The following is a 13,682-nucleotide window of genomic DNA, read 5'->3' as shown; positions in this document are numbered from 1 at the left end:
TGTAGATGCCTCCAATCTAATACATAATAATCTATGGTTTTGATATGGATCATTAACTATTGAGACATATTTGATCAATCGATAATAAAACTTATTCAACCAACTTACTAATATTTAAGTCCTGCTCTATTCTTTTTGTGCAGCATAATATTGAAGCTCGAAGAACATTGATATGAGCACTACAAACATTGCCATGACTGAAGTTTGCAGAATATTTATGACAAATCTTTTTTGTTAAAGTGGAAAATAGAGATGGATATATGCATGCTATAATTTCACCTTTGGCTTTTAGATGTTGCAGTGCATTCATTATTGACACTCTAGTTGGGTGGAAAGGTTGACTTACATTGACTTGCTTCTTCTTACAATAAAAGCCAAAACTGCATGCATTAAGACTAGTGCTAGCTGATCTAGTAATTATTTTATCCAATGAACTTTATTAGGTAGAAGTTAAGAAGGTGAACATAAATTTAAGAACGTGCATGGATCCAAGAATAATGCTCGCTTCTCACACATCTAAATCAACAAACAACATATTTGCTATTTGATTTAGCTACAGGGCTTAGCAGATAACAACATATCTTTTCTCAAGTTCCATTAAGAGTTGCAATCTCTCCATAAAATGGCTGCTTTTATTTGGCCAAAATAAATCTATTTGTGAATGATATTAATACATTAAGTTCAAATTATCTTGAATTTTTAATTTTGTATATAAAGCAGATCACCCTTGAAGCTTCCAAGGAAAAAACTAATCTTGATAATTTTGTAGACATAACACATCATAGATCATGTTACTATTCTTAATATATATTGTATATATTTATGTGTATTTCACGATAGGTATTTAGATCTTGAAGCATGAGAATAATGCCTATCTTGATAATTTAGATTTATTTAAATAAATATTCTTCAATAACTAAAAAAAATTAGATCAGATTTCTGTTATAGAGAGTAAATAGACTAAATGCTATATTTTCGTCAATCTTACCAAGTCAAAGCTAAACCTGAGCTCATGTGCTTATTGCTGATTGTGTATGATGGTAGGTTGACATCCTTATCATACTTGATTCGGCACATGCTTTTGTTCGATCGAAGATTACCTTGTAACGATAAGATCATGTGGGAAAGAGTGCATCTTTCAACATTATCTAGCATATATTTTTTGCACATAGTATGCTAATATTTTAAAAATAAATTGATAGTATTTGTAGTCAACAAAAATTCATTGTGATGCCAATATAGTATTACTATTTATTGACTTTCTATACTTTCTACAGAAAGTAATGATGGTATGTATGATTTAATTTCTTGTCAAAGAAAGATGACAAATCAAAAACAATGAGCAATACATATTTTAAGTCACACATTAACCAATTTTTTTCATACCCTTCACAACAGTATTTTCAGCTAAATGCCCACAGTTGGTGCAGCTTCAATTCTAATCTTCATATTATATAATCATTTAGAACTCAAAAAATTTGTTTTCCCATTCTTATGTTTTTTTTTTTTTTAAAGAAAGCTGTCACACTTCCTAAGAAATGCTTCATACACACTTTACATGTTTTCTTGCTCTTCCTCATTTGTAGAAATAAACTTTTATATATTTCTGTTTTTTTTTTATCACTCATCCCTATAACATAACAAGATATATATATATAAATATGGAAGGGCTTTGATTGCATCTGTAGATCCATGAGTCCATGTTTGTATCTCTTTAAGGTGAATTCTAGCACTGCATCATATTCACTTAAAGCAGTTGTCCAAGTCATTAGTTGCAGACGAAAGTAATTGCAATGAGTACTTTCATTCAGAAAACACTATATAATGCTTTTACAAAGGATAAGCATTGAGTTGAAAAAAAAATCCCACTTCTGTGTGCCAGGGAAAAAAAATCCCACTTCTGTGCGTCAGGAAAAAAAAAATTCCCACCTAGCTAGTATAGCTCAAAAGTTTATGCTAAAAAGCCAACGCCAACAAGTTTGTTATCAGGTTGATCATAATTCATGAGTACCGTGCGTCCTGAACAATCTCAAATTTTAATTGTATCATCATTTACATCAAAGTGAAATCTGATCTAATATATAGTGTATGAATTCAAGATTTACAAAGGCACACATGAACCATGACTGCTTCCGCTCAAATAGAAATAATACTGCATGGTGCCTAACTCGACGCATCAAATGGTGTGCGTCATGAAACTTACGGTACATGAGAGGGCAAAATCATAATTTTGCATCCAGTCCGTGTTATTGGGCGCCACTCAAGTCACGCCACGTGTGCCACCCCATCCATGTGTGATCCACGTCGCCCCTTTCCTTTCCCAAAAAGATCACGGTGTCAACGCCCGCAGGTCTCGCGCCGCTCATCTGTCTCCTCACAAACACCATCCCATGCCATCCTCTCCCAAGAACACCGGGCCCCACAAACAATTCTCCCTCTCGACCGATCAAATCCTGAAACGTCGCCAAACAGCATTCTTTTTTGCTGGCAAACAAACAGCTGATCGACACCGTTGCACTGTCAGGTTTCGGTGGTCGCAAGGTGCCGAACGATGGTAGCGGCCACGCACCGACGCAAGGAACACCCCAAGAAACGTAGGCCAAGACATGCCACTACGGATCCCCTCTCCGCATCCGACGGCCCAGGGTCCTCCCTGTCCAATATCTCTCCATCTCAGCCGTCCGGCTGCTGCACCCACTTCCTTTTTTTATTCTCCATCAATTATTAATTTAATGTTATAATGTCCGTCCCTACCGGCCGAGGCGTTGATATGGTCGAGTTCTAAGATCGCAACTCCTCCACGCCTGCCCCTCTCTTTTATTCCCCCCTCTCTCTCTCTCGTCGTCGCATTGCCGGCATTGCGACCTTCTGCCGGCCGGCGGCGGCGATGACGATGAGGAGGGTGGCGGCGTCGCTGGTGCCACCGTGGTTGGAGCACCTCCTCACCACACCCTTCTTCTTCACCTGCCCTTCCCATTCCGACGCCGCCAGGAGCGAATGCAACATGTACTGCCTCGACTGCTCCTCCTCCGCCTCCGGCGGCTCCTCTGGCGCCTTCTGCTTCTACTGCCGCTCCGACCGCCACTCCGGCCACCGGGTCATCCAGGTCCGCCGCATTTCCCTATCTATCTGAGGTTCTCAGGTTTTCTTTTCTTTGTTCTTGAGATTAACAAAAAGGGTGGTGGGCGGTGACCGGGAACGCAGATAAGGCGGTCATCGTACCACGACGTGGTGCGGGTGTCGGAGATCCAGAAGGCTCTGGACATCACCGGTGTACAGACGTACGTGATCAACAGCGCGCGCGTGCTCTTCCTCAACGAGCGCCCCCAGACACGCGCGAGCGCCAAGGCCGCCGCCTCCCCCCACACGTGCGAGATCTGCTCCCGCTCCCTCCTCGATCCCGTCCGCTTCTGCTCCCTCGGCTGTAAGGTTACCCCCACTCGCTTTCCCCTGCTTCTCTCTCTCCCCCCCCCCCGGCCCCCTTCCTCATCAAAATTCGTGCGTGCATCTCCTAGTCATTCTCACTTCGTTCAATCTTTACTTTGTATATAGTTGGTGTGGATAAAGAGGGATGGGGACGCGAGCTTCGTGCCGAAGGGGGGCGGAGAGAACGATGAGCCCGCGAGCGAGAGCGGGAGGGCGGAGGAGGATATCGAGCGGTTACCGGACCGCAGAGAGGGATCGCGTGAAGGGTCAAGGCACGTCATTGGGTTCTCCGCTCCTGCTTCTTCGTCTTCGTCGTCTTCTTTCCCCAGCTCGAGGCGGCGAAAAGGATTTCCCCACCGCGCCCCTTTTGGCTCCTGACGGCGAAAAAGGTCACAAGATTTCTCCTCTCTCTCACCATCGCATACCAAAATAAATAAATAAATAAATAAAATAAAGCAGCAGAGGAAAAAAAAAAAAAGGAGAGTAATGTTACACTTGAATTAACAATGTAACTTGGGTTCTATTTTGATGCTACTATCTCTCGTGGTTCTCCGAGAAGGAATTGGTGAATAAATGAAGGAATGAATAAAGAAAGATCTGAGGGTTCTGTGGGGTTTGTGAGTTGTGTGGTGGGGTGTCAAATTGGAATTAATATGTGTGGGGTCCCGGGTTGGCCAAACCCACCACATGGATAGTGATTGGGTTGGAGGTGGAAATGGAGATAGATCCCATTCTTCCTCCATTTAGAGGCCTTTTGTAACTGTAGAGTACCTTACCCGTGCCAAACCCTGTTAGGTCATGATTGGGTTTGGAGAAACCCATGCTCCTTTGGGGCCCATTCCCCAAAAACAGCTATATGCTTCGTAGCATCATTACCCACCCCCTTGCCCGTCCAACATTGCAGGAGGTGATTCGTTCGTAGAGCGCCACATCAGCATGACATCGGATGGGTGATCGGCGGGTACTGTGGTGGTGCTGCTTAGCTTTTTGTCCTCTGCTCCATTCCTGTGTTTTATGAACTACTGGGTTGTGGAAGGTTTGACATCCCTTTCAAGGACCACTGTGGGGCCTTCGGATAAAAAGAGGACCGCAATGAAGGGGAGATGGAGCAGATTAATGGAGGGTGGGTGTTAAATAAAAGGTAATTCTTATGTGGTATTGTAGTTGATTGTCTTTCCTCATGCGCTCCAAGACAAGGTTGTGGCCCTGTTAGGCTGTTAGACGCCCCATCAATGATAACTAAGAGAATAGAATTTAGATTCTCCTTCTAGAGAATTTATTTTGTTGACTTGCTGCACTGCGAAGAATTTTAGTTTTGATTGATGTTACTTTAATGATATTCACTGAGAGTAGCCTCCTTCAATAGAGGTAGCAATGCTTCACCGTTCAATCAGTTTAACTTATTTCAATCTGATTTAAATTATATTAAATTATCTATTAAATGCAATGGTTAGGTTTGGGAGTGCATTTTTGACTTGTTTAATTAATAGATCGGCTTCATGTTGATAGATTTTGATCTATCATGCTTCCAATCCAACCATATCAAATCCAACCCAATCCGATTGCCACCCCTAGGACCTTCAACATCTAGTCGGTATTTCTTAAAAGGTTGCATTTTAGAGAATGACACAAGAAGGTATGATACAAATGTATATTTTTGCTGAGGGTTGTTTACCATTTTCATCATTTTTGATGCCTTGGTTTTCATGTTTGTATCATGATGAACACTCTTTTATGTTGGTCCTTTTCATCTTGGAGAGTTTCTTCATGTGAAGGCCAGTGAACATTGTCAAAGTTATGAAGTGTCCACCAAGTCTAAGTTTGGCATGCACTTGCATGGTACAGGCAAATGGGACATTTATTGTTGAAAAAAAGCAACCATATTCTCTTGGTTTGAACCAGCCCTTCTCAAAACCAAATAAACTAAGGGAATCGAGTTTGGTAGAGGGAAGTTACGACCACCCTTGCTTGAAATATGATTTCAAGCCTAAAGTTTGAGATCAAGCTTGATTTATTTACATATCCTATCAAACTTAATCAAGCCTAATATCAATTCAAGCAAATATTTACATATCCTATCATGTTTATTTACAACGAGTCTACTCTGATTCGCTTGACTGACATTAAATCAAGCTTGATTCGACCGGGTAATAAACATGATTTGAACTCAATTTAATCGTGAATAAAAGCTAGATCCTAGTTTGAATTATGGCTTGATCCAAGCTTAAGCCAAAGTTTGATTTCGTTTTAACAATTCAAATAATCCACTAGCTAGAATCTTAAACTCACTTAAGCATCCCCAACGCTTGTGCTTGACTTCGTTGATCTAAATGTTTTAGGTACCTGACCCAAAATTAATTTTGAGCTAGAGATCCAAGTTCAATCAAATTGAGCATAATGACACATAGATTCAAGCTAAGCGTGGATAAAATTTGAGTTACTAGGATATACTGATAGTTGTACAATAATCCCCTCTTCATCTTGGACGAAAAAAATAGGTGAATTGGTGGGCCAAACTTAACAAAATTTCTCAAAAAAAAAAAAAAAATTCTTTGTGCACTGCGGGTGGTACAGAACCGCGCGTACTGCCCACGGTTATTGGTTTCCACATGGAGCCAGTGAAAAAAAAAAAAATTTTTTCGCACGTCACATTCCGACTCCATGTGTGAACCAATCACCACGGATGATGTGCGCATTCTGCACTACCTGCGGTGCATAAAGAATTTCTCAAAAAAAACCTTTGCATTACTAATTGTAACCACCTTGGTGAAGAGAAAGGAAGCCAATTGCTAACCACAGGCCCCCACAAAGAATTCTTTCTTCTATCTAATGTGGATATCTTCCAAGAAGTCATTATTTAATTATAAATTGGACTAGAGCCATTTGGACATACTTCTTTGAATTTTCAAGTTATAAAGTGACATATTGTACGTGAATCATGTAGTGGCTTAAGGAAAGATGGTTTGAAATGGAGTGCTTGTAGGTCCTTTAATGCAATATTGGCTCCCAACTACTCCTTTGGCTACTTTTGCAACCATTGTGCAGGATAATTTACAGGGGCTTATAACAATTCTCGATTATATCTCAAGTTTTACAATGAAATTGTGATTATATTTGAAAAAAAAAATGATACACGAAATAAAAACCCCATCTTTTTTTACCTGCAGTATTCTGCCTCATTTATTGGAGTAACATAAATGGATAATTATAGTTTTTTTATTTTTTTCATAAAAATTTACATTCCATATACTCCGTAGCATGTACTTGGAAGTATAACGATAGTGTCCTACTGTCCTTCCATCAGACGGAAGCACTCGCTATATACTAACACACTCCACGGTATCCCATTTTATGCATACATAAATATGTATGTATGTATGTTTATCATAAGTTATCACATTAAAAAAAAAAAAATGAAAAGGTTGGTGGCTATAAACTTTCTTAGCATCTGATGCATTGCTGTCGATTGCATATCATTTTTGTAAGACTTGTTGACCTATCCCATAATATTCGGTGTTCAATAATATAATTGATTCCTAAAAAACCTGAAACTAGAAACCTATGGACATTCGAGAGGAAGAGAAGGAACCTAACACCTTTTCTGATTGCCTGAGACACCTTGGTCATGGCAGTTACCTCGTCAAGATGGAAACTTATGTCGGTGATCTGACTTACATATGGTACGTCTGCCTCACAACTTTTTATTCTTGAGAAATATGGTCCACTTCCAAGACTTGGCACCGAAACTTCTGCCGCTGACCTAACTCTCCTCTCTCTCTTCCCCCTCCCTGTGTACTTCCTTTCGTTATGAGTGGAGTTTTGTAATACCTTGTATCTTTAATGAAGAGATGTGGACCATCGTTCCTCCAAACAAAAAAAATGAAACAAAGAAAAAGAGTGACAAGTGCTTGCTTCATTTCAAATATATCAGCATGAAGGGAAGTGGTTCCATGACTTCGTGGCTTTCGTGCAACAATAATAATGCTATTAGTATTTATAACATAAATGGTTAAATATAGAAATATTTCTTTTGATTCATAATGATATTTTTAAATTTTAAGAGTCAGCTATCTCACATCATTTTTTTTTTTTTAGAAAGGTTCCCTCTCTTCACAATCTTTTCTCAGATTGAATTAGGAAGATATGAAGAGCAATGATCCTTCTTTGGTAATGTTTTAATCAAAATTTGCTATATTGTACTGGATCAGACAATACGAGATATATCGTATTGATTCGATATTGATATATAGAGGATGTACCGATACTCGATAAACTAAATTGACCTTATACTAATAAAATAATAGGTTGATATTGGTACAAGATCTGGTATCGAGATAAAAAATATTGATTTTAACTTTAGGTTGCATGCTCTAAGATATAGCTTAATTTCCTATTGAACCTTGCCATACATATCTAATAAATTTCAACAATTTCATCCATGAAAATCTTGAGGTGTAATTTGGGTTTGGCTCAATCCATACCCACCCATCCAAGTTGCTCATTGAAGATTGGCTTGAAATTTTTTATACTTAATTATGCTTACGTTTAAAAATCTCAACCCGGTCTCAGGATTGAGTTAGGATTGATCTTCAATCCAAAACCTAACTCCTACCTAATCCAAACTTGATCCAACCTAACCCAATTCAACAAAAGCTGGTTTGACTCGACAAAAAAATAAATAAATGATTTCTTTTGGTGTTTCATATAGATTACTTACATATTCATATAATCATATCTTTAATTTTATAAAATTAAGTAAAAAAATAATATCAAATTTATAAATGATTGAATTTTATGAGTGATAAGTTTACGGCAAACATTAGATCAATAAAAATATCCCAAATATTTTTTCTATTTTAAAATCTCCATCAAAGCCAATTTAATTCAATTAATACGACATAAATCAGCTCAATACAACTAGCCTGACTTAATCTGGCTTTTCCAACCCAACTTGAATTTAGCTTATAATGGAATCGAATTGGTTAGATTAAGATTAAGAGATCTAGAGGTCTGATCTCAACTTGATGTTAAACTACATAAGTTGCAGGCCTATTAAAGTGATTACGATATTTGCATGGTAGAAATGAATGTAGCTTATAGTGAATTTTGAAATTCATGTTTAAGTTCATCTTAAAATTTTTTTCATCATATTATATATCAAACAAGAATTTCGACATTGTACCTATGACATAAATAGCCAATGGAACTAAAGTTTCTGTGCTACCGACGTAATTCAAAAAATCTATTTTATATGGCAATTAAGTTGTCATGGTTTCTTTTCTTTTTTTTTTTGGCTTTTGTGTGTTTGTGACTCATAGGTTGGAAATTTATATACTAGAACAATTGATATTATTATGCCATCGTGACCCAGAGATGATCTGCCCTCTTATGTCATTCCGATTCGACGCAACACCTCAGTTGAGAAATTCTTTATGCACTACAGACAGTATAAAAAATTTGATGTGGAATACACCATCTTGTCCGATTGATCCACATAGTTACTATTTTTCAAACGTATTTAATGCCTGCAGCTTTACTTTTTCGTTTAAAATTTTGAATGATAAAAATATTTTTATTTTTATAAAAACTTATGATATCCTATGTTCATATTATGGCATTTTACGTGTAGAAAATCATAATTTTTGACCACAAGATGTCATAATATAACACAGAATGTCATAATATGCACAGGATACTATAATTTTTTTTAAAAAATAAGAATATTTTTGTCATTCAAAATTTTTAAATAAAAAGTAAAACTGCAGATATTAAATGCGTGTTGAAAAATGGTTGGACAAAAATATCCTTTCTATTTTATGACATACTGGACCGTATTATGGTATCCTGCATGTAGAAAGCTATAATTTGATGTAGGATGTCATAATTTCGTGAGTCATATTATGACATTCTGCATATAAGAAGTCATAATATACCACAAGATGTTATAATTTTTTTTAAAAGAAAGGAATATTTTCATCATATAAAATTTTTAAACGAAAAAATAAAATTATAGGTATTAAATACGTATTGAAAAGTGATGGCTATATGGATCGATCATATAAAATGGTGCGCTTTAGGTCGGATTTTCTACACCACCTGCGGTACACAAAAAATTTTACCACCACAGTTATCATAAGTTATCACATTAAAAAAAAAATGAAAAGGTTGGTGGTTATAAACTTTTTAGCATCTGATGCATTGCTGTCGATTGCATATCATTTTTTTAAGACTTGTTGACCTATCCCACAATATTCGGTGTTCAATAACTTAATTGATTCCTAAAAAATCTAAAACTAAAAACCTATGGACATTTGGGAGGAAGAGAAGGAACCTAACACCTTTTCTGATCGCCTGAGACACCTTGGTCATGGCAGCTACCTGGTCAAGATGGAAACTTATGTCGGTGACCTGACTTACATATGGTACGTCCATCTCACAACTTTTGTTCTTGAGAAATATGGTCCATTTCCAAGACTTAGCATCGAAACTTATGTCACTGACCTAACTCTCCTCTCTCTCTTCCCCCTTTCGGTGTACTTCCTTTCGTTAGGAGTGGAGTTTTATAATACCCTGTATCCTTAATGAAAAGATATGAACCTTCGCTCCTCCAAACAAAAAATGAAACAAAGAAAAAGAGTGACAAGTGCTTGCTTCATATTAAATATATCAGCATGAAGGGAAGTGGTACAATGACTCTGTGGCTTTTGTGCAACAATAATAATGCTATATTAGTATTTATAACATAAATGGTTAAATATAGAAATATGTCTTTTGATTCATAATGATAATTTTAAATTTTAAGAATCAGCTATCTCACATCATTATTTTTTTTAGAAGGGTTCCCTCTCTTCACAATCTTTTCTCAGATTGAATTAGGAAGATATGAAGAGCAATGATCCTTCTTTAGTAATGTTTTAATCAAAGTTTGCTGTATTGTACTAAATCAGACAATACGAGATATATCGTATTGGTTCGATATTGATATATGGAGGATGTAAAGATACTCGATAAATCAAATTGATCCTATACCAATAAAATAATAGGTTGATATCGATACAAGATCTGGTATCAAGATAAAAAACATTGATTCTAACTTTAGGTTGCATGCTCTAAGATATAGCTTAATTTTTTATTGAACCTTGCCATACATATCTAATAAATTTCAACAATTTCATCCATGAAAACCTTGAGGTGTAGTTTAGGTTTGGCTCAATCTATACCCACCCATTCAAGTTGCTCATTAAAGATTGGCTTGAAATTTTGTATACTTGATTAGGCTTGCGTTCAAGAATCTCAATCCGATCTCAAGCAGGATTGAGTTAGGATTGATCTTCGATCCAAAACCTAACTCCTATCTAATCCGAACTTGATCCAACCCAACCCAATTCAACAAAAGCTGTCCCGACCCAATAAATAAATAAATAAATAATTTCTATTGATGTTTCATATACATTACTTACATATTCATATAAACATATTTTTAATTATATAAAATTAAGTAAAAAATAATACTCAAATTATAAATGATTGAATTTTATGAATGATGAGTTTACGGCAAGCATTAGATCAATAAAAATATCCCAAATATTTTTTTCTATTTTAAAATCTCCATCAAATTCGATTTAATTCAATTAATATGACAGAAACCAACTCAACACAACTAACCTGACCTAATCTGGCTTGTCCAACCCAATTTGAATTTAGCTTATGATGGAATCGGATTGCTTAGGCTAAGATTAAGAGATCTAGAGGTCTGATCTCAATTTGATGTTAAGCTATCTGAGTTGCAGGTCTATTAAAGCGATCATAATATTTGCATGGTAGAAATAAATGTAATTTATAGTAAATTTTGAAATTTATGTTTAAGTTCATCTGTAAAAAATTTTATCATATTATATATCAAATAAGAATTTCGATATCGTATCTACGACATAAACAGTCAATGAAGCTAAAGTTTCTGTGCTACAGACATGATTCAAAAAAATCTATTTCATACGGCAATTAAGGTTTTTTTTTTTTCCACGTGTTTGTGACTAATTGGTTAGCAGAACACTTGACATTATTATGCTATCGTGACCGTGAGATGAATTCTCCTCCTATGTCATCCCGATTCGACGCACCACCTCAGTTATGGTACCATGTCCTCACCGAACTCCATCCTGACACACCGACCGCACAAATGCGCTGGTCCTAGAAACATCAATGGAGTTCAAGATGACACCCAACCTCCCAACCGCCTGATCGAACTCTCTCCCGAACTCTTTAGAAGTTACCCAACAACTCCCCACGTTTCCCAGTGCCTCCAGGCTCGAGGACACGTGTAAACCCAAGTGTCAACTACCGAGGCCACCATCCCCACGTACACTACATACCCCTTTATTTGTCCTGCTCCCTTCCTATCACCACCGTTCTTGACCTGCCGAGAAAACAGAGAGGGGAGATGGCTCCAAAGCGCCAGAGAAGGGTGGTGGGCACCGTCGTGAAGACTACAAGGAAGGTGGTGGAGGAGACCCTCCAGGTCTCGGTCGAGGGTGGAGAAGGGAACGGAGACCAAAACGATTCCAAGGAGTCCAAGGTGGTGGAGGTGGAGGTGGAGGTGGAAGAAAAGAAAGCACAAGAGTCCCAAACTTCGGTTACCCACTTGGAAGATAGCCAAGCTAAAGAGAAAGCAGAGGAGGAGAAGACCAACAAGAGAAATAAAAAGAGTAAACAAGCTCCCAAAGAGAGAGCAGAGGAACCTCCTCAGAGGGATAAGAAACAAGAGAAAGATGGCAGAAGAGAAGGAAAAGACCAGGAGGAGCCTCCTGTAGGAGAAGGGAAACAAAAGGGAGGAGGAGTAGTAGTAGAAGGAGAAGAGAAGGGGAAGAAGAGAGGGAGAGGAGGGAAGAGGAGGAGAAGGAAGAGGTATGGTGGTGGTGTGGAGGGTATTGGAGGAGGGTACAAGAGGTATGTGTTCAGGGTGCTGAAGCAGGTGCACCCAGGGATGGCGGTGTCGTCGAGGGCGATGGCGGTGCTCGACGGAATGATGATCGACATGTTCGAGAGGCTGGCGGACGAGGCGGCACGGCTGTCCCAGTACGCCGGAAAGGCGACCCTCTCATCCAGAGAGATCCAGGATGCAGTGCGCCTGGTGCTACCTGGGGAGCTCGGCAAGCATGCCATCTCTGAGGGGACCAAAGCTGTGTCTAAGTACATGTCAGCTGACCATGGCACCTAGTCTTTTGTGGTTTACGCTTAGTGGGGATAGCTTTGTATGGGTCTTAGTTTTTCTTGTTTTAAAGCATCGTAGGAGGTTTTGGGTAGGAATCCCCTAATATTTTGGTGCTAATTAGGGGCCTTAACTACTACACACTGTCTTTACTGACTTGGATGATGTTGGTTTTCTTCCTTTTTTGGGAAAGAGGTTGGTCTTTCATTGTATTTTTGAACTAATATATGTTAAGTCAGAACAACCAATTTAGTGCGTCAGAATTTGGTTAAAAAAGCATTCTAAGAAGTCAATTAAATTGCAGGGAACAGAAGGAAAGGAGAAATTTACCATTGGAGGAGGAAGGCAACGAAAGTTTCCTTCCCATCATCAGTGAAACGGGAAGAGGAGAGGACGGAGGTCTGAATCTGCCGTTCATTTAGATGTTCCACCTTCAAATGAAATCTTTGTTGATCATTGTTTTAGTTGTAAAAAAAAATGGTGGTGAAATCTCTCTAACCATCAGGCCAGGATGAAGATGACACAGAGACTATGCTAAGGTTTTACACCAATGTTGCCAAGTATTAGATTTTCGCTTGCTGAAATAATGTAAAATTCTTCTGAAAATAGAGGTGAAGAGAATATGGTTGGAGATTAAAAGAATCTAATAGGGGGCCTCCAAACTAGATGTAAGGGTGCATGAATGGTCCCAGGAGGAGGAGGGGTGAAGCTCTATCAAATTGTTGCACTGCTGCTCTATGGAGGCAGGAGACAATATATATATTTTGTGAAGTGTAATTTGGCAGGTCACCTCTAGGAACTGCATGAGAACATTTCTTGTCAGTATACGAAATTCAGCAGCCAAGATAAACATTATCGATAGTTCCATTTAAAAATGAAAAAAATGTGCATGCGATTGAATGATTCAGTATTAATACTCCAAAGCTGATACGAACTGCAAAGATTAATCATTTAAGTCATTGGACTACTAACAAAAACCAGCAGCCACAGGTACCAGATTACTCCACTCCTTTCATTGAGCAGCTGGGAACGTTGGTCAGCACCTCTA

The 13,682-nt window shown here is 38.2% G+C and overlaps 2 protein-coding genes across 3 annotated transcripts; both read left to right on the top strand.

Annotated features, from left to right (window-relative positions):
• The first annotated feature begins 2,773 nt into the window (after positions 1-2,773).
• LOC105059052 (protein RGF1 INDUCIBLE TRANSCRIPTION FACTOR 1) lies at positions 2,774-13,468 on the top strand. 2 transcript variants are annotated; one of them, XM_010942197.4, is made up of 4 exons: positions 2,774-3,106; positions 3,205-3,429; positions 3,553-3,815; positions 12,939-13,468. In XM_010942197.4, exons 1-3 carry the CDS (start codon positions 2,888-2,890, stop codon positions 3,802-3,804), a joined length of 696 nt encoding a protein of 231 aa, XP_010940499.1. In that variant the 5' UTR covers positions 2,774-2,887; the 3' UTR covers positions 3,805-3,815; positions 12,939-13,468. The 2 variants fall into 2 exon arrangements, with proteins under 2 accessions (XP_010940499.1, XP_010940498.1); XM_010942196.4 differs by lacking the exon at positions 12,939-13,468 and adding an exon at positions 4,331-4,763 and having other exon boundaries at positions 2,775-3,106.
• LOC105059053 (uncharacterized) lies at positions 11,816-12,826 on the top strand. Its single transcript, XM_010942198.4, has one exon. It carries the CDS (start codon positions 11,867-11,869, stop codon positions 12,641-12,643), a length of 777 nt encoding a protein of 258 aa, XP_010940500.1. The 5' UTR covers positions 11,816-11,866; the 3' UTR covers positions 12,644-12,826.
• Positions 13,469-13,682: the final 214 nt, after the last annotated feature.

This window comes from Elaeis guineensis, chromosome 16 (assembly GCF_000442705.2).
Source record: "Elaeis guineensis isolate ETL-2024a chromosome 16, EG11, whole genome shotgun sequence".
Classification (NCBI taxonomy): Eukaryota; Viridiplantae; Streptophyta; class Magnoliopsida; order Arecales; family Arecaceae; genus Elaeis; species Elaeis guineensis.
The sequence above is the reverse complement of the archived record's forward strand: the minus strand, read 5'-3'. Positions and strand labels throughout refer to the sequence as shown.

What these genes read in the sequence shown, in the direction of transcription:
- LOC105059053 (XM_010942198.4), top strand. Translation starts at nt 11,867, where the DNA reads ATGGCTCCAAAGCGCCAGAGAAGGGTGGTGGGCACCGTCGTGAAGACT.
- LOC105059052 (XM_010942197.4), top strand. Translation starts at nt 2,888, where the DNA reads ATGACGATGAGGAGGGTGGCGGCGTCGCTGGTGCCACCGTGGTTGGAG. An exon ending in CCGGCCACCGGGTCATCCAG is followed by an intron (nt 3,107 to 3,204) that starts GTCCGCCGCATT and finishes CCGGGAACGCAG; the next exon opens with ATAAGGCGGTCATCGTACCA. An exon ending in TCTGCTCCCTCGGCTGTAAG is followed by an intron (nt 3,430 to 3,552) that starts GTTACCCCCACT and finishes CTTTGTATATAG; the next exon opens with TTGGTGTGGATAAAGAGGGA.